The sequence below is a fragment of the Phragmites australis genome, chromosome 21, assembly GCF_958298935.1.
Source record: "Phragmites australis chromosome 21, lpPhrAust1.1, whole genome shotgun sequence".
Classification (NCBI taxonomy): Eukaryota; Viridiplantae; Streptophyta; class Magnoliopsida; order Poales; family Poaceae; genus Phragmites; species Phragmites australis.
In genome coordinates, this window is record NC_084941.1 from 1,262,446 (window position 1) to 1,288,832 (window position 26,387).

At 49.7% G+C, this 26,387-nt stretch overlaps 3 protein-coding genes and 1 pseudogene across 3 annotated transcripts in view; 3 read left to right on the forward strand and 1 right to left on the reverse strand.

Moving 5' to 3' along the window:
* LOC133902942 (ethylene-responsive transcription factor ERF038-like) overlaps nucleotides 1-26,387 on the forward strand; it is a 99,905-nt gene that overhangs the window by 45,971 nt on the left and 27,547 nt on the right. The gene's annotated exons all lie outside the window — the stretch shown is intronic.
* Nucleotides 386-3,469, forward strand: LOC133903397 (transcription factor MYBS3). The gene is made up of 3 exons (XM_062344757.1): nucleotides 386-784; nucleotides 2,256-2,464; nucleotides 2,739-3,469. Exons 1-3 carry the CDS (start codon nucleotides 508-510, stop codon nucleotides 3,204-3,206), a joined length of 954 nt encoding a protein of 317 aa, XP_062200741.1. The 5' UTR covers nucleotides 386-507; the 3' UTR covers nucleotides 3,207-3,469.
* LOC133903396 (hexose carrier protein HEX6-like) lies at nucleotides 4,160-13,125 on the reverse strand (annotated as a pseudogene).
* Nucleotides 13,052-15,480, forward strand: LOC133903395 (O-fucosyltransferase 30-like). The gene is made up of 2 exons (XM_062344756.1): nucleotides 13,052-13,488; nucleotides 13,985-15,480. Exons 1-2 carry the CDS (start codon nucleotides 13,052-13,054, stop codon nucleotides 15,051-15,053), a joined length of 1,506 nt encoding a protein of 501 aa, XP_062200740.1. The 3' UTR covers nucleotides 15,054-15,480.

Here is a 26,387-nt window from a genome sequence, read left to right on the forward strand (position 1 = left end):
GATAAAGGATGAAGAGAAAGTATAAGTAGAAAAAGAAAAAGATCTTACTATCAACGGAAACTTCATTGAAAAGATTAGAGATGGACAACAAGAAGAAAGAAGAAAAAAAAGATTAGAGATGGAGAACAAGAAGAAAGAAGAAGAAGATGAGTAGAAGAGGAAGAAGACCCTATCCATCTGCGTCCGGCTCTGTGTGGATGAAAAGATCCGCGGACCTGGTGACGAAAACGAAACGAGAGGAAGGAGAGCGCACGCGAGCCGCAACCGCGTCCACGGATAAAGGGAAGGGAGGCGTGGCCCACAAGCCGCGGGAATACACGCCACGTGGACGGCCCACGATCGCCGACCAATCACCCACTCAACAGTAGAGTTAACACCCCCTCCCCCCTCCTCCGCTCACGCCCGCCTCCACCACCAGTCCACCACCACCACCACCACTCGTCTCCTCTCACTACACGCGCAGCTGCGAACCCTAGCCGGCGGCTGGGCGGGGGCGGAAGCGGGAGGATGACGCGGCGGTGCTCGCACTGCAGCCACAACGGGCACAACTCGCGGACGTGCCCCAACCGCGGGGTCAAGATCTTCGGGGTGCGACTCACCGATGGCTCAGCCATCCGCAAGAGCGCCAGCATGGGGAACCTGTCCCTCCTCTCCGCCGGATCCACCAGCGGCGGCGCGTCCCCGGCCGACGGCCCCGACGGTGGCGGCCTCGCCGACGCCGGCGGGTACGCCTCCGACGACTTCGTCCAGGGATCGTCCTCCGCCAGCCGCGAGCGCAAGAAGGGTGAGCTAGCGCCCGATCTCTCCATCTGACTGCTCTCCCCTCTGATCGATCATCCGACCCGTTCCCAGCTGATGCCGAACTCTGTAGAGTAGATCCTCCAAGCTTTTCTGTTCGTATACTCCCTCTTTTTCATGCTTACTGATTAGGCGTCGTGTAGGTAGGTTTGGAAAATGGATAGATGGTATTAGTTCCTTACAATACTCAAGTACTGATCAACATTTAATGATACCATGGTTATTTGTAGTTTGTACTAATGGACGGATTTGGTACAGTACTTGAATTGATACTTATGGCAGTCCATTGAGATCAATAGTTGGTACAAGGAAGACCTATGGGGGTCCTGTAGTGTTTGATTGGATCATGATGATGTTTGGAGAAGCTCAGCTCAGTTTCTTTTTTTTTTAGAATAAGGAGTATGATTTGTTCCGGATGGTGACATCGGTTAATTTGGGAGAAATTTGGCTTGGATCTATGATAGGTTTTGTAAAACATTAATGGTACCACGGTACTGGATTTGGTACTCGAATTGATACATATGAAACTCCATTTTGTTCAATAATTGGTACCAGGACGATCTATGATGGCCCTGTACTGTTTGATTGGTTCATGAGGATGTTTTTTTGAAGTTCAGCTACGTTTTTTTAGAATAAGGGGTATGGCGTTGGTTGATTTGGGAGGAATTTGGCCTTGATCGGCAACTCTGGAAGGTTGTAAAAGGCCACGTTTTCTGAAAGGATGCATCGAGCCATATAAAGCATTGCTCTAGTGCCTAGCGCATAGTCTTACGTCTGCCATATACTCCATTGGACAAGATATTGCATATGCGCTAGGGCACTGTGATGCAATTCTTATTTACAAAGTGCCAAATTCTGACTGTCCGCATTTGATAAGGAAACAAGCTGTTTAAGATTCTAAGCATAACACAAGTTTGCCTGTCTTTTGAAGTTTATAGCTAGTTCTTCACATAAACTTGGTGGTTGGTGATCGGAGTTTTATTTTTGAAGCCAGGCGACAGTTGTTTTCTGATTATGCCAATCTTTGTTAGGGCCTGTTTGTTCGGATTATGGATTGTGTTCCACAATCCAGATTGTGCAAATAAACAGCCAGATTGTGGAAGTGGATTCTCACAATCTAGGCCTGGATTATGGCACAATCCACAATCCATCTTGGAGGAGTTTCTACAATCTAGAATCCAGAATCTAGATTCTCACAATACAGGGGGAACAAACAGGCCCTTAGCCATGTTCTAGTTTCAGAATGTTTTGGGTAACCCTTCATTTGGTAATGATACACTCCCTATATGTTTTGTTTAGTAACATAATGGTGTGCTAACTCTTTCCATACTTCTGTTAATGTGGTGTTTATCGATTTCTGTTCACTAGCTTCTTGTAGGTTCAGACATTACTGCTTGCGTGCGTGGCTGCATGCTGCACTTTATGTGCCATGTTGCTGATTAAGATTGCTTTGACAGGTGTTCCTTGGACTGAAGAAGAACACCGGAGGTTTTTGCTTGGATTACAAAAGCTTGGAAAAGGTGATTGGCGGGGAATCTCTCGTAATTTTGTGGTTTCCAGAACACCTACTCAAGTAGCAAGTCATGCTCAAAAATATTTCATACGCCAATCAAATATGAGCAGAAGGAAGAGAAGATCTAGTCTTTTTGACATGGTGCCTGATGAGGTAACTTGCTTGATCTTATCATTCATTATTACTCAAATATTTGCTTAAGATGGGCCTGGCTTTGTACCTGTATCTATGTTGTAACGACATGATTACTCATTTTTGCGGTAATAGATATCATATTACTTACAATAGTGCAATTTTCCAAACCTAATTCTGCAGCTTATGTATTGCATGAACAGTTGTGGAGATTGTTCCATCCTTAATCTCATTAGCTAGTTTTTATTTCGTGCTTTGTATATTATTTGGAACTAAACTGTGTTCTGTTTTACAGTCCATGGATCTTCCACCGCTTCCTGGGAGTCAAGAATCTGAGGCCCAAGTATTAAATCAACCACCGCTACCACCACCTATGGAGGAGGAGGTAGAATCTATGGAGTCAGATACTTCTGCTGTTGCAGAGAGTTCCGCAGCTTCTGCTGTCATGCCGGAGAATATGCAGCCGAGCTATCCAGTGATTCTTCCAGCTTATTTCTCACCGTTCTTGCAATTCTCAGTTCCTTTCTGGTTAAATCAGAAAGACGGAGATGACCTGCCACAAGAAACACATGAGATTGTCAAGCCTGTCCCAGTTCATTCGAAGAATCCAATTAATGTTGATGAACTTGTGGGCATGTCGAAGCTGAGCATAGAGGAATCCAATCAAGAGACAGTATCTACTTCTCTTTCATTAAATTTGCTAGGAGGTCAAAATAGACAGTCTGCATTCCATGCAAATCCCCAAACGAGGGCGCAGGCGTGATCCCCCTCAGCACACAAACTGCATTTAGATGGAATCCCCGGCAAAAGAAGCTTTGCCTCTTTGTTAAAGTTTTAAGATTAACCGTGCTCTGTAGCGTGTACCATGTGCTGTAATTTATGCTATGTATGAATGTATCTGTTGTTTGTCTGGCACGCATGATATGACACTCTATGTTAACAGGCATTAATGTTAATGCTGATCTTCATGGTTGTAATGCTGTAAGCTTTTTGTAAGAAAGAAAAGTATTAGTCAGTTCTTTTCAAGTGCTCTCAGTTCTCTACCTGATGTTTTATCGCTGAAGGCGATGCTGATGAACTGCCAGGTGTGCAACTATGTTGTCATATTGCTGGAGTTGGTTATACCAGCAGCATGTTTTACCGTCCTGTTTTATCCATCATTAACACTTGTGTGCTGCATGTTTATTGTTATTCGGTTCTCGCTGAGTCAATTTGGTTTTGGTATTTGTGCCCAGCACAAACTGTTCGATTCTTCTCGTGCAACATGCTATAGAATATTCTTTGGGATTCTCTTGGGGTGGACCTCTTTATCCCGGTGCCCTCACTTGCATTCTGCACCAAGTGTTGCATTTGTGGTTGGTGACAGTAGTGGCAAGTGACCAGTATCTTTCATATCGTTTTGGTCATGCAATCAGAGGACACCATATCACTTTATATCTTTATCAAAAGTATTTTACTTTGTGCGCGTTGCCGGCTGCCAAAAGTTCCGCATATACCAAGAATCAAGACTGTTTCACCAGCAAGATCATTTCCGTCTGCAACAGGCATCTGATCTGGCGCCTGCCAATTATGAATTTATGAGTAGCATATGTTAACCAGCTTTTTTTATGTATGATCTCAGGATCATCAGCATGTTAGCTAGTTTTCTTTTTACAGCTGAACATGATATAAATGGAACGGCTGTTTCAACATTCTTATTATACACAATTTCTTGATTCTTACCATTTGGAATAGCCAGCTACAGGAACTGACAACGACAACAGACTAGTCAATTACTATAGTTACATACAGTTATACACTTACATCTCCTAATCACAATCATATACTACGTTTTCCTTGCATGTTTGATCAAATACACTCCTATACTATGTTTTGTGCAAAGCCTGCAACAAACACACACGTTGTGATCATGTCCCCGTCGTCCTTGAACTTTGCAGCCAGGATTGCGCCAACGGTGAACTGCGACAAGATCATTTGCACACCGCCTACAAGGGAGATCTTCCGAGGCCCAAATCTGTCGACCACCATCATCGCTATGATGTTGGCAAATGTTGCACAGAGGCGTGTGGCCACCGAGGAGAGGAGGGATGCGCTCTCCTTGACACAACTGGTGCATAGAAGTTCATCACATTGATCCCGGTGACCTGATTGAAGAAAGGGGTTAGGAGTGCAATCACAAGCTGTGGCCTGTACTTCCTCTTGAATATGTTTCTGAATGGACACTGATTTGTCCTTGAAATGTTACTAGCAGAAACAAAGTCATCAAGCTCTTTCTGGACTGAGGTTGTTCCGCGCAGCTTCTGGAGCAGGACCCTCGCCTTTTCGGTGTCGCCGTCACGTTGGATTACGAAAATTGGTGTCTCTGGGAGGAAGATTGCACCGATGGTTAGGACTGCAGCAGGGACTGATCCTCTCCATCCCCATCCTGCTGTAATTTTCACGACGAAATAGTTGAGGATGTTTGCAAAGAGAATGCCAAGGCTGATGCAAAACTCAAAGCCATTGTTGATTGCACCACGGTATTGCGGTGGCGCCATTTATGATAGGTACAATGGGATCGACTGCAAATGTAACTTTTCATAGTAAGATATTAGTACAGTTCCCACTATCCTTTGGGAAAGATGAAACTATTAATATGAAGGAAGGCATGCATCCACTGCAGTCTACATTCCTAGGAATATACCTCAACACAAGGGAATACAAAAGTACAAAACCAACTGAAGTTTGAAGCATGAAGGTATCATTCAGAGTTTCAAATATTGCTAGGCTTTCGTGGTCTCCCTTTATCTTGCACAACGTAGATTGTGTCACTGTTTTTCTTGTATTATTCTAGATTTCTTTTACCGGAAACTTTCGCTTTCCTGCCGCATTGTATCTCCACTTGATATGTAAGCAGTGTACCATTTTAGAGAAAATACTTGGTAATGGAGCATTAGTTTGTTCTGGCCACATCTCAACAGAAAAAAAAAACTTCGGTCTGGCCACAAAGATGAACACATGTCTGTTGTTGACAACTTGGGAGTTGGGACAAACCACATCTATAAGAACCCTTTGTCTGTAATCACTGAGTCCAAGTCAATGAAAGACTTACTTATCTACACAAGCCTGCATCTCAAGTTTGGTACTGGTTTCATAGCCACACAAGATTTGTGAACTAATGCATGATGTACATATGCAAAACTAATGTGTATTAGTGTAATCTTTGAGTATTATAAATGCAGCACCTCATCTCCTTCAGGCAGCAACCAATATGCTAGACAAGCCTTTCATGAACTTGTTGTACTACTGATTTTCTTGAACTACATACCATGTCTACAGTTCAGAGTCTTTTTTAATACAAGGCCCATTAGTATTTCTGGTTTTGGACGTGTGGCCAAAGTGTTGTGGTGGGTTTAGTACCGTCTTGTTGGTTTAGATAAACTGGTGCCAGCTTATAAGCCATCATATTCCAAACATAGTACATTCGGGTTAAATCTTTTACATGAAATGAAGATGAAATTTTAAGAGATGTGTTATGCGTATGTGGATCCGTCCCACAAGTGGGCTGAGCTGTAAAAGGATTTTGAATTCAAGGTGTTACAGATAGTATCAGAGCCAACTCTCGCTGTATGAGTGTATGTGTGTCAGCCTGTGGAAAGGATATGGTATGGCTGTGGTACCGAGGAGAGATCATGTGTATTTGTTTACCGTATATGTGCTAAGCTACCAAGGGCGTTAGCCCTAAAGGGAGCAGGGTAGAATGTAATACCCCGACCTATTAGTGTTTCTGGTTTCAACTCATGTGGCCCAAGTGTTTCGATATGGTTGGTTTAATACCACTTTAATAGTTTAAATAGGTTAGGATCATCTTACAAGTCTTCACGCTCCAAATATAACACCTTCAGGTTAACTTTTTTTACAGAAAACGAGAACGAAAGTATAAGAGAGATGCTATATGTATGTAGACCCGCCCCACAGGTGGACTGTGCTGAAGGCGGATTTTGGAGGCAGAGTGCTACACTTTTTTACTAAATTGTGAGGTTGATCAGGAGATTGTTTTTGTTTCCTTCAAGTCAAAAGTATTCTACACATGTCCGACAAGGAAAAAAAACACTGCACTACTGGTTTCTGGTTTGAACTGCAAATATGACACACTGCATACAATTCAAAGGTTACTATGTATTTCGCTTAAAAAGAGATAAGTACGCATGAACACATTGACGGCTAATGAGCAGCATGAACACGTTGTTACCTGGTTAGTGATCCCAGACCAATTCCAAGTAGAATCCGGTTAATGAGCAGCATGAAAACATTGACGTCTGCGCCACCGAGCACTGAGCCTACGATGAAGACTGCCCCCGATCAGCATTGACGCGGCCAAACCTTCTCCTTGTGACGGACGACGCAGCCGGAGTTGCGACGAGGCCGGCAATGTAGAGGGACGACGTGAACACGGTGACGAGCTCGCTGTCGAACAGGCAGTAGTGGCTAACTTGGCTGTCCTGCTTCTGGCGGTACACCCCCGGGAAGAACCTCATCAGGAAGGAGTCCATTGCCGTGATATAAGTATAAATTTTGGGAAAATTTGGACTTGATACACAGAATTAAGGACAATGCCAAACATTCACCAATTCCATGCCTCGGAAGATCAATGAAGTATGTTTTTTTCCTCCATTATTTACATGAAAAAGAGGGTTGATAGACATTTCCAACTAAAATAGTTCCGTTGCTTGATTATGTGGTCCCAATTCTGTTGACGGTGATGAAAGGACGGCTTGTGATGAAAGAAAATGGAGCACTCTAAAGGAACAAGGTCCCATCTTCTCCTCATCCACAGTGAAACAAACTCCTTTCAAGTGTATACATCCTTGTTTTTTTTGAGATCGAAGTGCAAATCTTCTGAAAGCTGTGCCACTACTTCTGCTTACGCCCACGCAACGGTCATCAGTTTCGACCCATGCATCTTTCAGGCCTAAGATCCCGTACCTTTGTGCAACTAATCAACTAGCTAATCCTGCATCTTGATTTAGCAGGAGAAATATTTGGTGCAAATGACCTATCAGGTGCAAAGGTGAGCAATGGCGACGAATTGTGTACAGATATACACTGCACAGTAGAAGTAGTAATAGGGATCAACTCACTAAGACTATCTCCAACTATATTCCCTTCATTTCGTTCCCTTACCCGTTCTCATTCCCTTTATTTTCTCTCATCTCCAACAGCTTCTTTTCGAGGGGAATCGCGAAGGAAAAGGAGAGAGAATCCCGTCCTGAAGGGAATGATCTTAAAAATCCCTTCGTGACGGGAACCGTAAAGGGAAACCGTTGGAGCACTAAAGTAAACAAAAATTCCTTCACGATGGGAATTTAGTCCCCAAAGGTAAGCCGTTGGGAGTGGTCTAACCGGAGATACCGAGGTCGTAGCCGAAGAGGACGCCGCCGCTGCCGGCGATGACGCAAGACAACATCACGAACAACGTAACTCGGCCGCTGCCGGCAACGATGCATGATAGCACCACGAACGACGTAACGCGGCCGCTATACCCTTCCCCGCCGCCGGCCAGGGCACCCTCGGCCATCGACCAGTCCTCCCGCCTCTTGCTCTAGCTTGTATCGCCACTACCCAGCTCATTGCGCAACACTATTGGCACTAGAGCTAGTGCCTAGCAGCCCGACATTCCGGTGGGTGCTGACGTGTGCGCACTCGCTGGCTCCGCTCCGCCCGCCACGGGTCCACACCGGCAGGAAACGATGTCCGTCAGAGCTCAGCAAGTTTGACTGGTCGTTAACGTTGGAGTTGTATTTAAACTGGGTCCCACTTGTCGGTGACCATGGGATTTGCTTCTTTTTGTCTACACACTTCCTAGGCTACAGTTGTCTTATTTTGCGCTGTTCTTCAGGCAACGACAATTTCAGGATTAACGGTTGAGGTTCTATTTCTAGCAGAGATTTTCATCGTTGTCGGTTCAGAGGGAGGCCATAGGAGGTAAGGCAGATTAGTGAGCGTGGGGTAGGGTGGCAGGGATGTAGACGTAGACGGCGGCGGAGGATGATTGGATGGGTGGTACTAGGGAAGAGGTGAGTGGAGATGGTTTAGCGGAGCCGTATTAGTGCGGTAGGGGTGGTACATGTGAATCCCACAGCTAGAACGTTTTCGGAGGCGGGGGAGTGAGCAAACGCAACGAAGCGACTAGAAAAAGAAGATAGACAATAGTCACACATTATAGACAGTTAGATGGCCATCGGAGAGTCGCCTTAAACAAAAGCTATTTTCAGGCAATTGAAACATAGCAAACTCTTTTGTCTAAGCCTAATAATTACTAGCAGGATGTCCGTGCGTTGCCACGGTAAAAATCTAACAAAACAGCAAACAAGAATCTTGGTGGCAAAACTCAATGTTGCCACAGTACACCAAATGCATGTGAAAAACGGTCCATACAGCAGCGGAGTCACAGAAGAATTCAATTCAACTCTAAACACTTCTATTCAATTTCATGAGTTGCTACGACAAATTGGTCTAAAAAAGTGGCTACCACAGTATATCAAAGTGCCAGAATAGTAAAATATCATTTAAATGTGTTTGAGAAAAAAAGGTAGTATTGGACTATACTTTGATTATCCTTGCTTGCCATATGTCATATGCTCTTAAATATGATACATAAAATTACTTGATTTCAACGGCGTACACATATCAAAGCTACCACCAAGAATAATAAGATAGGTAAAAAAGTAAATCCATCGATCACCCAGCGATTAAATCCTTGTTCAGTTACTTCGAATCAATGCTCCTTCTACCTACTCGGGGAAACAAATATTTAACCTTAGCGGAATGCACATGTGTTGCTACGGAATCTTGAATTTGGCATCAAATATTTTCTATGTTGGTGAATCATTAGTGTTTCATCCTTTGAGTTCTTCGTAGTTAAAAACCATAGGTAAAAAAGGAAGACAAAAATACATAAAATTAACAATTTCATCCTCATTGGTTGGTATGCCGATTAGTTGATGTTTGGTACTACTCTTGGCGTAGCTATGCAAAGATGTCATCTTTACAACACAGTGGCTTCATATTTGATCAAATAAAAGATATGGCATTGAGTAAGACTATAAGATTACATGATAAATCAAAATTGACTCGCATGGAATTTTGATGCAAATAGTAATCGAGTAAATAAAAATCCAAATAGTTGAAGTTGGGAGTTCCACAGTGGAAGCATACAAATACAACATAAATCCCAATGAAGCCATCCACTGTAAAATCAAAAGTTATACGTTTATCATCCAAGTGTCCATAGATCTGAGTCATCCGCTATTTCACTTCTGGCTCTAACTCACTCTTATTTGAGTGTGCTTGTGAAGCTACAACTTCATGAACATCACATCATAGCTTTTCTTCTCACTCAATCACAAAAAAAAAAAATTGCAAAAGAAAATTTGACTTAAATTCAGAGTTATGGAAGGGGAATGAAATGGAATAGTGGGATCTGGGAGATAGAGAACCATGCTTTGCTGCATCAGAGCAACCCACTGTCTGTTCGAACACAGGAGAGAGGACGCTAGGTCTTGCCAGAGAGGAAGTTCGATTCGATTTTTCTGCTCTAGTGTACACAACGATGCATGGGCCCCACATAAGCATCTACGAGGAAATTATTTTCTCTACCCCAAGTCACTTTCCCCTCACATGCCCTCTAGCTTCCTCGTCCTCAGGAACTCCTCCCTGGTACCATCACCGCTGGCCAATCCACCACCTAAAATGGGTTGCCACCCAATCTGCCACCTAAAATGGGTTGATGGACCCCAGCTGGTGCCCAGATATGGTGGAGTAGCTCCCTATCGTGGAGGAAGGGAGCTCGATAATGGTGGCACAACTCCCTCTGCTAACGAGCCATCTGCCCTGCTGCTCGCGCTCTGCCTCTGCCACGTCCGAGTTGACGAGCGATTAGGGAAGAAGAGTGGCGAGGGAGGGCAGTTGGAGTGGAGAGGAGCATTACATTTCCAGGGTGAGCCACGCTTGAGAGGATGGCGAGCAGATGAAGGGAGGTAGTCTCTGTGGTAACCGGGGTTTCGTCTTTGGGAACGCTAGCGACGCTCATCCTGATTGAGGTCATTCGTTCTGGTCGCCTTAAGTGCACGGGCTGGGAGTCCTTTCTTCGTTGAGTAGGACGGCGAGAGGATAGAGAAATGGGGTGGGAACTGGAAAGCGGTGCTATGTGAGATGTGGATGGTCCCACATGTCAGCATGAAGGGGAGGGACGGATGACCATCACGACCACCAACTCGTGTTTTTTAAGTAGTGAAGAAATAACGCTTTAAAGAATGTTAATCAGTTCACAAAATGGATGGTGTCACTTGTATTGTTCGTAACAAAATTCAAGGTCAAATTACTGAATGCAAATTTCAGCGAGATAGTTACCTTTCCCTTAGCTGTTTTGTATCCTTCCAAAGACTCAGGAGTTGAGAGCAGATGAAGTGCATTGGCAAGTGTCTGAACAAAATAAGGGAATATATCAAAATGGAGCAGCATAAAAGGCTGAACGGTGGCTGATGGTTTGTTACCTGACAGATGAATGAATAGTCATCAATAAATAAGCAACACAATGGGTTGATAGGAAGCTTCACACAAACTGAAAAAAAGAAGCTTCATTGCAAGGAAGATAACAGTTTATCCTGGGCATTTATAGTAACGCAAAAAGAAGTTGACAGATAACAACATGCATACTGTTTATAAATGATGTGATGTAGAAAAACTACTTTGTCTGAATAAGCTTAACAACAAACACAATGCCTATAGTCAGTTCATGATTCGTCAGTAGACCCTAACCCAGTAGCTTAAAAAATAAGGTTGTTTGGGAGACTCTGAAAATGATCATATGACCATGATCGTAAGCATCGCTTTTGAATTTAATATGATAAATTTGGTTCCCAATAGAGAAAAATCAAGATATATGATTACTAATGGGATCAGGTGAACACCTAGCAACATGTACTGATCCAGATCTTGCTACTGCTAGGCTCAATGAGATCAAAAGGCTCAACAGAAAAAATGATTAGTCGATTGCTATATTCAATTAGCAGCCACAACAGCCAAATTATCAGCACCCGTAACTCAATGAGTTTTACTTCCACACAAGAAAAAAAGATGCCCAAGAGAAGCACCAGCAAGTGCTTACCTTGGCCGAGCAGATGTTCCATCTTAGTATCAAACATGGCAAGATTAAGGGGTTTTGCGGCAACAATAGAAGCCTTCTCATTTTTCTTCATTATTGACTCATCAAGCACATCAAATTGTGAGATGAACTCAACAAATGCACTCAAGGTTGGGTAGCCAACCTAAAATGAAAGAATCACTCAGAACGAAGGCAATGAAATAAGCACCGAAATTGCATCAAACTGACTTGGTTAAATAGTAGTACCTTAGATATACTTCGATTCCTTAGGTCCTGTAATAGGTGGACAAAAGGTGAGCACAAAAGCAGTGCTTGCAAGGTTGCATTTAGAAAGTAAATATTTCCTGTATTCTTCAAACCGTGAGGAAGCAAGGGCGTGTTCTGATAGGCTTTCTTATTGAAGCTGGTGGCTGCTGAAATCTTATCTCCTAGCTGATCAATGGTTTGGATTGAATTTGATTTCATACAAATTAAAGGAAAGCAAGATCTTTGGTTCCGGTGGTCAAATTCATCCTGGATGCGGTGGAGAAGGGGAGGCTGTAGTAGCTGAAGGGCATCTCTGTATCGATAGAGGTGAGGGAGTTCACCTTCATGATGAGAGACTCGTCGGGGTTGTACTTGTACGGGTAGCTCCCCGGGAGGTAGAAGTCGTGGGCGCCCGGCGTGAAGAGGAGCGCTGCTACTGCGATGACGATGCGACGAAGAGGAGTATGCCGAGGCGGGCCAGGTTGGATCTGGATCGGGGGCTTCAACTTCTAGGTGGATGGGAGGTAGAAGCCACGGGCGCCCGGTGCGGAGAAGAGCGTGACCGCTGTGACGACGAAGAGGAGTGCGTAGAGGTGGGCCATGGTTGGATCTGGATCGGGGGCTTCAACTTCTAGGTGGATCTAGGCGGTGGTGGGGCTCGGGGTGGTGGCAGAGGAGTGGGGGTGTCGATGACGGCGGAGCAGATTTGTGGGCGTTGGAATCGGCAAGCTCAGATGGGGAGCAACAGAGTGTATTTAGCGATTGGGTAGAAAAATCGTAGGTGAGATTAATAGCATGAAGGAGGGCCAAACGCGGCGTTCTCACGTGAAACCGTGGCGTGCCCGTGCGTGGACGGGCGTGGACCTGAGTGGACGGGTGGGGCCGCCGACCATGCATTGCTATTGGATAGAAATTGTGCAACGACCGTTAAATTAATTTGAGTATATAATTATTGGGTGAGAAATAATTATGAAAAAATTCGCTCTTTATAGATCATGGGTCACGCTGGTACCGGCTGAGTTGGGCTGAAATGATATTAGATTATTAGCCCAATAAAGTGGGCCCATTGAGGCTCATATGAGCATGTGGATTATATTAGTCATTAGATGGGCCATGGTCCACGTAGTCCTTGAAAGAAAGGAAAAAAAATAATTGGGCCAGGGAGTTGATTACCGTCAGATCCGATCCTCCCAGCCGCCGTTGCCGTCGCCGGCGACATGGACTTGCCGGCGAGCCGCGGGCGGTGGCGCAGGCGGAGCGCTCGGTCGCACCTGCCCCTCGTCGTGGCTGTCCTCGTGCTCCTCCTCCCGGCCTTCCTCCTCTTCTCCTCCGCCTACTCCTCCATGCTCCGCGCCCTCCTCCCCTTCCCCGCCTCCGGCGGCAGCGGGCGGGCGGTCCGGTACGGTGCCTCTACGGGGCTCGAGGGCGAGAGGTTCCTGTGGTACGCGCCACACAGCGGGTTCAGCAACCAGGTGGGGGAGCTCCGGAACGCCGCGGTGGCCGCCGCGCTGCTGAACCGCACCCTCGTCGTGCCCCCCGTGCTCGACCACCACGCCGTCGTCCTCGGGAGCTGTCCCAAGTTCAGGGTCTCCGATCCCGCCGCTCTACGCGCCGCCGTATGGGACCACGCCATGCAGCTCCTCCGGGAGCGGAGGTAAATACTGTATACACCTTTCGTTGGCCGAGTAGGTTTCATGCAGCAGATTGCTTGGATTTTGACGTGGCCTACACCTTTTGCTTGCCGTTTGCGTCTTATGAAATGAAGTAAATGATGATAGCTGTTTGAAAGATTACGGCAACCGCACAAATTAGAGTTCCATAAGATGTTTGTTTGGCAGTGTTACGAATGCGTGGCCGTGGCCGTGACCGTGACCGTTTTCAAGATTGCAGATCACAGACTCAGATCATTTACTCAATTTGCTTAACTGTTGGAAATATGGTGAAATTATATCCTAATTCCGAAATGAAGAAAAAGAGAGAACTATTTAGTTGGTGCATTCCTATAGTATTCACTTCGTTTGCTAACACTGTACCAGTAAAAAAAATTTGTTTGCACACTGTGCATCATAGGTTTTCGTATTCATTGTGGAAATTAGACATGATAATGAAAAAAAAAATTGATTGCTAATGTTCAATTGTTTAACTTTCAGGTATGTTTCAATGGGTGACATCGTTGATCTATCCCCAATAAAGGATGTGGTTAGGACAATTGACTTCAGAGTGTTTGTCACGCTGTGGTGTGGTGTAGACATGCAGAAGACATGCTTTTCTGGGTTGTGCTGCGCTGTTTCTCGTGGCAGCTCATCATCAGATGACTACAATAGATGCCGATCGTTGCTGTCTGGTTTAGGGGGCAGTGAAAAAAGCTGTGTGTATCATGTACAGGATGACTGTAGAACAACAGTCTGGACATACCAAGAGAACAACGATGGAGCATTGGATGCGTTTCAGGCAGATGAACAGTTGAAAAAGAAGAAGAAGATCTCATATGTTAGGAGGCGCAGAGATATATACAAGGCTTTAGGGCCTGGTTCAAAATCTGACGATGCTACCTTGTTGGCATTCGGGACACTCTTCTCAGGACCATACAAGGGATCAGAATCTTACTTTGACATCCATGAATCACTAAGGGATCATAGAATACATAGTGTATTCGAGAAGAGCTCCTTCCTTCCTTTTGCCCCCGAGATCATGGCTGCAGGGAAAGAGTTTGCTAAGAACAAGATCAAGGAGCCCTTTCTTTGTGCGCAACTAAGATTGTTAGATGGCCAATTCAAGAATCACTGGAAAGCTACATTCTCCGCGGTTAAGGAGAAGCTGAAAGCTCTTGAGTTGGAAATGAAGAGAAACAAGGCTAGTGGTCCTATTAATATGTTCATCATGACCGATCTTCCACCAGCAAACTGGACCAAAACCTATCTTGCAGATATTGCAGAAGATGGGAGATATAAACTGTACACCCTGAAGCAAAGTGACGAATTAGTGCTGCAGACCGCGGAAAGGCTAATGGCTGCTGAACATGGCATAAGGTCTGGATTCCTTCCAAGAATCATAGAAGGCACAAAGAAGGATTGTGATCCTGTTCAACTACCTGATATTTTGTTGTATGTTGAAGAATCTATCTGTAGCTGTGCATCACTAGGGTTTGTTGGGACTGTTGGATCAACCATAGCAGCAAGCATAGAAACAATGAGGAAGAACAATGTCTGCAAATTGTAGGAAAACCACATCCTTCAAGCAAGCTAGCTGAAAACTAACCAGCACTACTTTACATGTCGATTGTGGTTTGGGAGCCATTATACTAGAGAGATCTGAATCATCACTCATTTTCACCCACCATTTCAAGCATGAGTCTGAGAGACACTGGTTCCATGGCCAGGTTCATTTAACACCTATAGTGCTGAGCATCTCATGGGAAATTACGGTATATTATGCAGAAAAATGGCTCCTTTTCTATTTGCTATTGTGTAGAAAGATAGGGTTCATGTTTGTGTGCTGTGCCCAAATCATTTTTTTACCCTTTTCTTTTTCTCATTAATTTTGTATACACATTTCCCCCTGTTCGTAGTGTATCCTGTATCCTCACACATATGCCATGAGAACAGTGATAGCTTCAGAAAAATGCTGGGATCGTGGATTTCTTTTTGTCCTTTCTCTTTCATGAAAACATCTTGTTCTATTTTGGAAATCTTTGTATAAGGTGAAATTTTGGTTAAATGGGTGCAATTCATAAGGTCATTTTGATCCCCACACGGCATTTTGAACAGATGTTTCGATGGGGCATACTCCTTTGAAGATACAATACCCACATCTTTTCCAGGTCTTTGCTAATCCTAATGAAATGGTAGACGAGGGCAATTTTGAGGCGGTCATTTGGGCAGGTTGAATTGAGAGAGTGAGAGGACTTAATGGATCGACTGTATCAAGTTAATCCGACTGATGAGGAGGGTACAATTGTGTGGAGTTTCGAGAAGACAGGGATCTTCTCGTTTAGATCTTTTTGTGCGGGTGTTGGCCTGTATGTGTGAAGCTGGTAACCCCAGCTCTCTACATTTTGTTTGAACTCTGTAGAATTTTGGCATTCCGTGCAAGCCAGGAATTTATTCATCCCTTTAATCGAAAAAAAAAACCCCCATCTCTTTTCTGATTAAAAATCCATGTCCTCCCGGACGCTGCGTCGACAGGAGCAAGCAAGCCCACACCTTGTCTGTTTCTGGATTCTGGAATAACGACCACGCCTAGGTTTTTTTTTTTTTTTTTTTTTTTTTTTTTACAGTATGACCTATTTCTACGGGTTTTATTGGAGTCAGGGTTGTGCGAGACCGAAGACTCGAACACCTGCCCAGCTCGATTCCTCCCTGGGACTTTGGCACCGGCTGTGAGCTCGTTCGCGGCTGGATCTCTTTTCACCTGTACAGTCCAAATTGACGTGGAGAATCAATAAGAGAATCCATATATTGCGAAGTAGTGTGCCGTGTATGTTGCCCTTAACCACGGTCTAGATCTTATTTTCTCATCATCTTTTTAGTTATATTTTGTGAATTTTATCTCTATTTTACCTCAACTTGCTTGAGATAAATACTTTATTGTTGTTGTTGTTGCTACTGTTGTTGTTGTTGTTCTGTTTTTTATTGTGCTTTGTTGCGATTCCAACTAAACGGATAATATACTCGATGCTAAGTTTCAATAGTGATATTTAAAAATATATTTTTTATAATATTGTACTCCATCCGATCATTTTTACATGACCGTTGGGACACTTTTGAAATAGTTCTAGAAAACTTGTGTATGGCATGTTTGAATCATTTTCTTCCACTTTTGCCCTCGACGAGCATTGTCTGCCTCCCACTCACAGTTCACCTTTGCCACATGACTAACATTGTCTGCCTCTCGCTACTCACTATCTCGCTCATAGTAGAGGAGGTGGTGGACTAGTGGTGACACGTGGAGTCTAGTGACGATGGAGCCATGGCCGCAGACAAGGATGACGGCGATAGAAGTCGTGGAGTTCTATGTGGGGTGCTGGTGGCGAAAGTAGATGTCGAAGAGCGCTCACTACAACAGAACAGGTCATCCGAACTGGGTCATTAGTGCCAGATAGGCTAAAACTGGCACATATGAAATATCAGTGCCGGTTCATAACTTCTCGCACTCGATTAATGATCGAGCTGGATTGAATTAGCACTAATACTATCAGTGGACTCGAAATTTTAATACAATCTAATTTTAGCTCGTGCCTCAGGTCTGGCTCATCTATTTTCTCTCACTATTATCTCTTCAGGCTGGCACCTCACAGGCTCTCTCTCTCTCTCTCTCTCTCTCTCTCTCTCTCTCTCTCTCTCTCTCTCCTTCCCTCTCTCTTCAAGCTAGCACCTCACCGGCTCGATCTCTCTCTCTCCCTTATCTCTTCACGCTTGCACTCACCAGCCTCCTCCTCCCGGCCTCTCTCACCAGCCTCTCTCTCCCTTCGTCAGCCTCCCTCACATGCCTCTCTCTCTCTCTCTCTCTCCCCTCACCGACCTCCTCCCAGCCTCCCCCACCAGCAACTCTGCCCCTTGCGAGATCCACGGCAGGATCCAACGGATTCAGCCATGGATCTCGCTAGGGTCGGAGATCCACACTAGTCGTGGCCAAGGCCGTCATCGTGCATGGCGTGTTTGGCGGCGAGCATAAGCGGGTCAGCATCGGCCACCTTCACCGTTGCGCAAGCCCCTCCTCCTTCTTCGCAGCGCTACACGAGCCCCTCCCTCCCTTCCTCTTTGCCATCACGGCCGTGCCCAACCCGCCTTGCATTGTGGTCCTCGTGGGGGGTGGCGGGGAGGTTGGCTTATGGCTGTGGTTATCGAGGAGCGCGACAAGGGTGGTCAGTGAGGAGTGTGCAATTAGCGTGTTCTGTGGCAGTGGCCTTCGTGCCCTGCGTTTTCTTATGCAGGACAGAGCAAGGCTGGGACGACAAGCTGAGCGGGTGGGAGGGGGGAGAGGGGTGAGATGACGACGGTGGCAGACGAGCCAGCTTGAGGGAGAGATAGCGACGACGGCAGATGAGACGGCTCGAATCAAGCCGCATCATTTACGTTTTTTTGCTCATAGGAACTACTTTCAATACCGATTGTACAACCTACAGTGATTGAGGTGTGACTTTCAATGTCAACCAATCATTGCCGGATGCAAAACTGGCATTGTAGGGCCTTTTGGAGCTGGTACTGAAGAGCCTTTCTGTTGTAGTGGCTAGAGGCATATGGAGCTCAGAGTCGATAGATCATGGCTATAGATCAGGGACGTGGCATCATGTGGCGATGCGCAGAGATGGTCAAATGGGCCAATCGGGTCGGCCCGGCATAGGCCCGACTAGACACGGCCCAATAGGCTCGGATAGTGTAACGTGTCGCACCCTCGGCCCACGACACGACCCGTCATGCATCGTGCCCTGTTGAGCCGGCCTAGGCATGATTGCAGCCCGACGGCACAGGCCGGCCCAGTGGGCACGACAGGCACGGTGCCACGGGCGGCTGAAAAAAAAATAAAAAATAGCCACAAAATTTAAAAAATATATAAAATTGAGATAAAATATAGAAAATAGATAAAAATAGCTGTAAAATTAGAAATATATATAGAAAATACAAAATAGCTGGGTCCAGACGTCCCGGGCCGAGTCATGCCTGTCCGTGTTGGACCATGCCCATGCCGGCTCGACTTAGCCGGGTCGTGCTGTGCCGGCCCGCCGTGCTGCGCGCTCGGCCCATGGTCTCGTGTCGTGCCGGCCCAACCTAACTCGGCTCGGATCGTGCCATGCTTGAGCAGTGCCTACCGTGCCGGGCCTCAGGCCGGCCTAATAGACATGGCACTTTTGGCCATCTCTAGCGGTGCGTGTATGAGTGGGGTTCTCAGCAGACTGTATAAGAGTATCGTGAATTGAGGGGGAGAAGGGTAAAAGAGTAAACAACATATTTTCTTAATACATGATAAAGTCATGTCCGAAACATATATTTATTGACGACGGAAGGGAGTATATATTATGACTTTCATCTATCATAAAAATCATGCAAACACGTCGTGAATTGATGGGAAGGAGGGCAAAAGAGTAAACAACACATTTCCTTAATACACGACGAAGTCATGTCCAAAACGTCTATTTATTGATGACCGGAGTCAGGACCAGTCCGGAGGGGGTCGACCGGTGCGACCGCCCTAGGCCTCCAAAATCTAAAAGCCCCATATATATATATATATATATATATATTAGCCTAAAAGCAAACTAAAAAAAATTAGATCTGGACGATTTATATTTAATAATAGAGTTCTATTTTTAATCTCGCACTGGACCACCGAAATGTCAGGGCCGGACCACTCGATCAGTTTCAGGAGACAGACACTAATAATGCCGGCCGATCACTCGATCGTTCGAATAGCAAATCAGTTTCAGGAGACAGACACTAATAATGCCGGCCGATCAACCATACGGCGGCGCACAGATACATAGATATCGAGAGGCCTCGGCAATGGACACGACGAGCTTAGCACAGAGGCATGTAGAGCTGCACCCACATGTCGCGGCCGTTGACCCTGAAGAACGCCGCGGTCTCCCGGAACATCGCCTGGTCCCTCAGCTCCGCGCTCCTGAACACGATGATGCCGTGCTTCGGCGTCTGCCCCGCGCGCGGCAGCTCCGTCGAGACGCGCTCGATGCATCTCCCAAACCCCAGACGCCTGCAGAAACAGAGCGATTCAGAGATGAAATCACAGAGAGCGCATGCACGCGAGAGTATATATACATGTAGCTTGGTTTCTTAGGACGCGTACTGTTCGAAGTAATTCGAGATGTCTTGTGCGCTTAGAGGGTGGCCGTCGGCGAAGGCGACGAACGCCGTCCGGGAGTCCTCGGGCGGCGTACTCGTCAGGGTGACGAACGGCGCCATCAGAGCCGGCGCTGGCGTGGTGGGCAACAACGAGTCGACCTCAGCTTCGTACCGGCGCAGCATCGCGTGCAGGCCGTCGTTGAAGACGAGCGGCGCGACGCTGTACCGGATCGCGACGAGGCCGCGCGCGATGAGGTCCCTGTGGAACTTGAAGAATCTGAAGTCGACCAGCCGCCCCCCGCCGCACAGGCCCACGATGGTCGGGATGCCCTCGAGGCGCTCCGGCAGCCAGTAGTGGCCGTGGAGGAGGCAGCTGTGGACGGCGTACGCCTCCGTGATGACCCGCGAGAGCGTGACGTCGCCGCTCCCCATCGCCGCCACGTCGCGGAGGACCTCGACGCCCATGATCGTCTCCAGCCAGAGGAGGAGGCAGATCACGTTCTTGGCAACGTCCTTCCTGGTCGGCCGAGCGAGGACGCGCTCGTACGCCATGCGGGCCGTGTCGCTGGCGTGGAGGACTTCCCACACCCGAATAACCGAGTTAGAACTCATGGTGGAGAGAGACAGAAAGAATCTGATGCCTTTGGGACGGAGGCCGGAGATCTAGAGAGAGAGAGAGAGAGCCGCCGAGGAGAGAGAGAGAGAGAGCGCGGCCGGGGGGGGGGGGGGGGGGGAGAGCGGCCGAGGAGATGGTGTGAATCAGCACCGGCAGCAGCAAGCTCACATGATTAGTAGGAATGCATGCAAAGCAGTACATTTGGTGGGTGCTACTACTACCTTCCAAATTTGCAGTTACTGGATTATTAGTAAAAATTGCTTCATTTAGAGCATATCTTTGTAGATCACAAATTCTGATTCACATGACCGGTGTGAAACCAACTCTTGAGGCGCATTGTGTAAAAGCACCTATTATTATTATTATTATTATTTTGCAGAAGGGGAGGGATTTTATTCATATATCATGCAAATACAACCTCATTTTACATTCACCCCCATGCAACAACTGAAAATTGCAAAAAAAGAAGACAACCAGGGCCTTTCTGTGATCTTCTTCCTCTACCTTGTCTTCCGCCGCATCCGATGCTGACAAACTGAAGTCAACAAAGTAGGACACCGAAGACCTTCTCTTCCCTTCACCAGAGTCAACGCCAAGGCCTAAACGTTGTAAAGCTGCAACAACCAACGACTTGGAAGCTCCACCAGGCCACATCTAGGACGCTGAACAAACATTGGCAGCCTCAACACCGAACTCCATAAGGATCTTCAAGCTGCCATCAGCAACCTCAGGCTTGCTGAAGTTTGAGACCCAGTAGCTTCGTCCACTATTGCCAAACGAAAATCTGTCGACCCCTAAGCACGAACCAAACACCAAGGGTATCCGGGAAATCCCCCCAGGCCCCCCCCCAACGCACCAACAACAGTGGATCCACAGCTAAGACAACAAAATACATAAGAAGCCAGAAAGAAGAAGGAGGAATACACCCGTCAGGGAAATAAGGACAACAAAAGGCATACCTCCTACACCCTCTAGGGAAGCCATATAACTCAACTTACTTGTCGGAGAGTGAACTCCTGTCGCAGGGATCCCGAGAGACCCCTTTTTAGAGATTCGGCCGGGGGGATGATCCTGGAAAAACTTGTTTGGGAAATAAGCGGGAACGGAAATAAATGCGATGGCTGGCGGGAGACGATCACCCTAATGCAAGAAAAAGTGGGTACGCCGGGTTTTAGACAGGTTCGGGCCGCACGGAGGCGTAACACCCTACTCCTGTATGAACACTATATTTATCCTTGAAGGGAATTCTTCAAGGAGGTATCTGGTTCTAAGGGGAGAGCTGTTTACAAAGAGCTTGAGGCTCTTATGTTCTAGCTTAACTTGAGCTGGTTTGAGTGTCTGTCGATCTATCTTTGGCCTGGTTCGTCGGAGATTGTTGGTCGTCTGGTGGTCGGGGGCCTTTTTTTCCTTGCTTTTAGTGTTCTCCATCCTTTCCTTTTATAGGCGCGCCGACCCCAACATATCCTGAATGGGAAAGAGGGGACGCGAATGCCAAGGTGCCACGGAGAAAGGCGTAATCATTTCATTTTGGCGAAGTGACAGGGGCGGTGGAGAAATGCGGCGCGCATTCGACCACCAGCCGCTGCGGAAGCCTCGGGGCGCCCTAAAAGGGGCCCACCGGTCAGCCTCAGAGGTGCCCAGTGCGCCCACCCTGTCTTGTTCTTCTGCCAGGGCAGGGTGGCAGGCGGAGTGCTTCGATTCTGGCAACGTTATCCCGAGGCACCTGGATGAAACGGGACGGGACCCGTGCATTTAATGGACCCACGGCCCCCTGCTAGTGCATGGCAGGGTCTGACACTGGGGCGTGGGCAGCTGAGAATGTCAGGATGTCAGGATGTCAGACCGCGCGTGCCTATTAAATGCGGCATTGGGCCTTTGACTGGATGACACCCTGACGACGGGACCCTTCGGGTCGTTGAATGATCTTGCGCGAACCTTCGGGGCACCGAGTCCTCGGGGGCTGCCACGTGCAGCCCCGAACACTCTCTCCCGAGTACTGCGGTGGGACCTTCGGGGCACCGAGTCCTCGGGGGCTGCCACGTGCAGCCCCGAGTACTTTCTCCCGAGCACTTCGGTGGGACCTTCGGGGCACCGAGTCCTCGGGGGCTGCCACGTGCAGCCCCGAGCACTCTCTCCCGAGCACTTCGGTGGGACCTTCGGGGCACCGAGTCCTCGGGGGATGCCACGTGCAGCCCCGAGCACTCTCTCCCGAGCACTTTGGTGGGGCCTTCGGGGCACCGGGTCCTCGGGGGCTGCCACGTGCAGCCCCGAGCACTCTCTCCCGAGCACTTTGGTGGGGCCTTCGGGGCACCGGATACTCGGGGGCTGCCACGTGCAGCCCCGAGCACTCTCTCCCGAGCACTTTGGTGGGGCCTTTGGGGCACCGGGTCCTCGGGGGCTGCCACGTGCAGCCCCGAGCACTCTCTCCCGAGCACTTTGGTGGGGCCTTCGGGGCACCGGGTCCTCGGGGGCTGCCACGTGCAGCCCCGAGCACTCTCTCCCGAGCACTTTGGTCTTAGTATTTGGACCCTGCAGATCATCGGGGAACTAGGGTGCTCGGGAACCAGAGGCGGCGGCCCCGAGCACCTTCTCCCGGGATTTAGCTTTTTCTTACCTCGCAGGGTGGTGACATGTGGTGGATAGCCGGCCTGGCCTCGGGACTTAGGGACCCCTGGTTCTGAATACACCGACAGTAGCCCCCGGGCCCGTTGGTAGCCGATGGGACGGAGACTGCGAATGGGCCCTTCGTCGCGACCGAGGCCAAGGCTAGCGCGGACGCCATGTGGCAAGCTTTCGAGAGGTGGCCCTTGCGGACCTAGACCTCAAGTACATTCCAACGGGAAAATGAGTGGACGCGTGTCCACACAACTTCCGAAGGGTATGATAACCATACGGGCGGCACGCGCGGTCGCCGCGCAGATCAAGGAAAATACGCCTGGCAACCGCTGACATCGCGCGATCGGCGGGAGATTCGTCTGACAGTTGCGTCGATCGAGGCGACGCTTCGCCGAGCGAACCGTCTGGGGCGGCAGTTTTCGAATTTTTGAGATATAAAAGGGGGAACGGATCGGTCCGTTTCCCCTTTTTACGCTCTCTTGCACTTGCGCTCCTGCCTTCTTGGTGCTCCGAGGCCCTCAGGAAAATCCCAGGCGACCGGAGCATTCTCCCTTCTCCCTCTTCTCCACCAAAAAACACCTTCCACCCTGTTGAGATGACGAGGGTTGGAGGAGGACGTCGGGATAGGACTTCGGACAGCATCTTGCCGGAGTCTCGTCTGAGGAACGAGGAGGCGGCGGATAAGATTAGGAAGCTGTTGGTACCGGAGGGTCAGGAAGGTGCCATGGTGGTGAGGCCGGCGACTCTGACGCCGACGACGACCGTCCCTGGGCGGACCGTTCTCTTCACCTCTTTCGTGGCGGCGGGGCTAGTGCCGCCGTTCTCCGCCTTCTTTCTGCAAGTTTTGGAGACGTACGGCATACAAATGGCGCACCTAAGCCCCAATTCCGTCGTGGCGTTGGCGGTCTTCGCGCATCTCTGCGAAATGTTCGTGGGGGTGATGCCGTCGGCGACGCTGCTTCGCCATTTCTTTGTTCTCCGGCCGGTGGGGAAGAAGAGGGGGCACTCCACGGCGGACGTCGCGGGGTGCTGCAACCTTCGGCTCCGGGAAGGCCTGGGGGATCATTACATTCCCCAGGTGCTGCGCAGCAAGTGGGAGGAGTGGCGGCGGGACTGGTTCTTCGTCGACATCGACCCCCACGAGCGCCTCGAATTGCCAGAGAGGGCGGCGGAACCTCGGCGATCGACGTGGGAGGCGCCGCCGCCAGAAGACGCGAGGCTGAAGCCGGTGCTGGAGCGCATCTTGGAGCTGCGCGAGTCCGGGCTGACCTCAGTCATGGTGGTTGTGGACTTTCTGCGTCGTCGGTTGGCACCCTTGCGAGAGCAGGCCCGACCAAGCTGGTTCTACACCGGGCCGGAGGACATCACCAGGACCCAGATTGGCTCGAGCTGGGATCTGGGGCAGGCGGAGCTGCGAGGGATGACCCGAGTGATCACCGGGACGGAGGACATGAGCCGGGCGGAGCTCCCGTGGCCGGAGATGGCGCTCTGCGCCAATCTCAACCGGGTGGCCATCATGGCGGGGCTGCCGGAGTTCGATGCCCAGGGGCCCATGGACCGGCCACGAAGCCGGAGTCCCGAGGCCTCCGACCTCCCCGGCCTGGAGGAACTTCTTGGCGAGGAGGTCGCTGGTAGTTCGGCGCGGGCTGGCGACGGGGCCGCCGCAAGCAGCAGCCGCCGTGCCGGAGAGGAGGGCGCCACTGAAGTTGTTGAAGAGTTGGCGCCGGGAGACCGGGGAAAGCGACCCCGGGCCTTGATCCTAGTGCCGGATTCTCCGCCGTCGCCGACGGCAGCGGCGGCATTTCCGGTGCTGGAGCCGCGCCTGGTGCGGATGGGGCCTGCATCGACGCCTGCGACCTGCACGGCGGAGACCGAGACCCGTCCGGCGGCACCCGAGGTTCGCACGACGGCGCCCGTGGCCTGCGTAGTGGCTCAGCCGAGCCCCCAGCGGAAGAGGCGGCGGGAGGAGTCCGGACCGGCGGCACCGGACCCGGACATCAGGCTCCCAGCGGCCAAATGGCGGTATCGGTGAGTCTTCTTTCTTGCTTTTCCATGGGCATTTTCGGCCCGAACTAAGTTTTGACAACTTTCACTTGTCTCCCGCAGGCCAGCTGCAGGCGCTGCTGTGACGGAGAGAGAGCAAGCGCCGGAGCCAGAGCCGAGCCTGCCTGCTGCGACGGCGGAGGCCGGCATAGGATCGGCGGAGGTGCCAATCGACGTGGCGGCCCCTGGGAGAGAGGCGGAGGTGGCAGCCGAAAGAAGGGTGCCGGCGGAACCTACCCCGGGCGCGGAGAGCCCGGGGCGGATAACGGTGGAGGCGGATGTTCTGCCGGGGCCGGTGGACAGGGCGGCCGATGCGGGAACGCGGCCGCCGTCCGAGACCTTGGCTCCGGCGGAGCCTACCCCGGGCAGGCAGAGCCCGGGGCGGATGGCGGTGCAAGGCCCTGCGGAGAGCTCGGCCCCCCTGGAGGCACTCTGCGGAGAAGCCTGGGCCCCACCGGTGCCCGGTCAGCCCGCCGATCTTTTCCTGGCCGCCATTGAAGGCGTTCAAGTAGCGGTTGGGCGGCTGGGCGCAGTGGTGAACGCCAAGGAGGGGGAGCTCGAGGCCGAGCGCGCCCGCCTGGCACTGGAGAAGGCGCAGCTGGCGGGCGCCCAGGAGGAGGCCCGTGCGGCAGCCGCGCGGGAGCAGAAGCTCCTAGAAGACATCCGCGCGGAAGCCGCGCGGGAACGAGAAACTCTGAAGACCGCGCGGGCAGAAGCCGCGCGGGAACGAGAAGACGCCGCCCGCTTGGCCGAGGCGTCGAGGCAGCAAGCTGCCGAGGCCCTTGCCAGGATGGGGCAGGCGCAGGAGAGGGAGGTGGCAGTCGCAGCCCGGGAGCATGCTGCGGAGGAGCGGCAAGCCGAGCTGACCCGCCGGGAGGGCGCGGCCGAGAAGACGCGCGCCGACCTCCAGCGCTGGGAAGACGACCTCCGGAAGATCAGAGAAGAAATCAAGCGCTGGGAAGAGGAAGTCTCCATCCGGGAAGTAGACAACGAGCTATCGGCGTCTGAACTCGGTGCCCGGGAGGATTCGGTGGTCCAGCAGGAGGATGTGTTGGCCCGGCGGGAGAATGAGCTGAGTCGCCGAGAGGGCGAAGCTGCTGCTGCGGTGGCCGCCGCGGCTACCAGGGCGGAAGAGAATGCGAAGCACGAGGCGGAACTGGCCGCCCGTGAGCGCGCCTTGTCCGAGATGGTGGCCAAGGCGAAGCAGGCTGCCGTCCCCGCCGCAGCTGGCGGTTCTTCGTGCTTCTTTCGCCGTCATTGTCTGGAGTTCATTTTTTTTTGTGTTCGGTCCTCCTTCCCAAGGGAGCCCACCCCTCTTTTATACCCCGTTGGGGCGGGTAGCGTGCACAGAAATGATGGCGTGAGTTCCAAGGCACCATAAATGGAAAGCAACCATCATGAGCTGCAGCTTGAGATGACGGGGAGGGTTAAAAACGCGCCCCCGTCCGGTCTTGAAGTCATCATTCCGCTTTTCAGCGGGTG

What these genes read in the sequence shown, in the direction of transcription:
- LOC133903397 (XM_062344757.1), top strand. Translation starts at nt 508, where the DNA reads ATGACGCGGCGGTGCTCGCACTGCAGCCACAACGGGCACAACTCGCGG. An exon ending in CAGCCGCGAGCGCAAGAAGG is followed by an intron (nt 785 to 2,255) that starts GTGAGCTAGCGC and finishes TTGCTTTGACAG; the next exon opens with GTGTTCCTTGGACTGAAGAA. An exon ending in TTGACATGGTGCCTGATGAG is followed by an intron (nt 2,465 to 2,738) that starts GTAACTTGCTTG and finishes TCTGTTTTACAG; the next exon opens with TCCATGGATCTTCCACCGCT.
- LOC133903395 (XM_062344756.1), top strand. Translation starts at nt 13,052, where the DNA reads ATGGACTTGCCGGCGAGCCGCGGGCGGTGGCGCAGGCGGAGCGCTCGG. An exon ending in CAGCTCCTCCGGGAGCGGAG is followed by an intron (nt 13,489 to 13,984) that starts GTAAATACTGTA and finishes TTTAACTTTCAG; the next exon opens with GTATGTTTCAATGGGTGACA.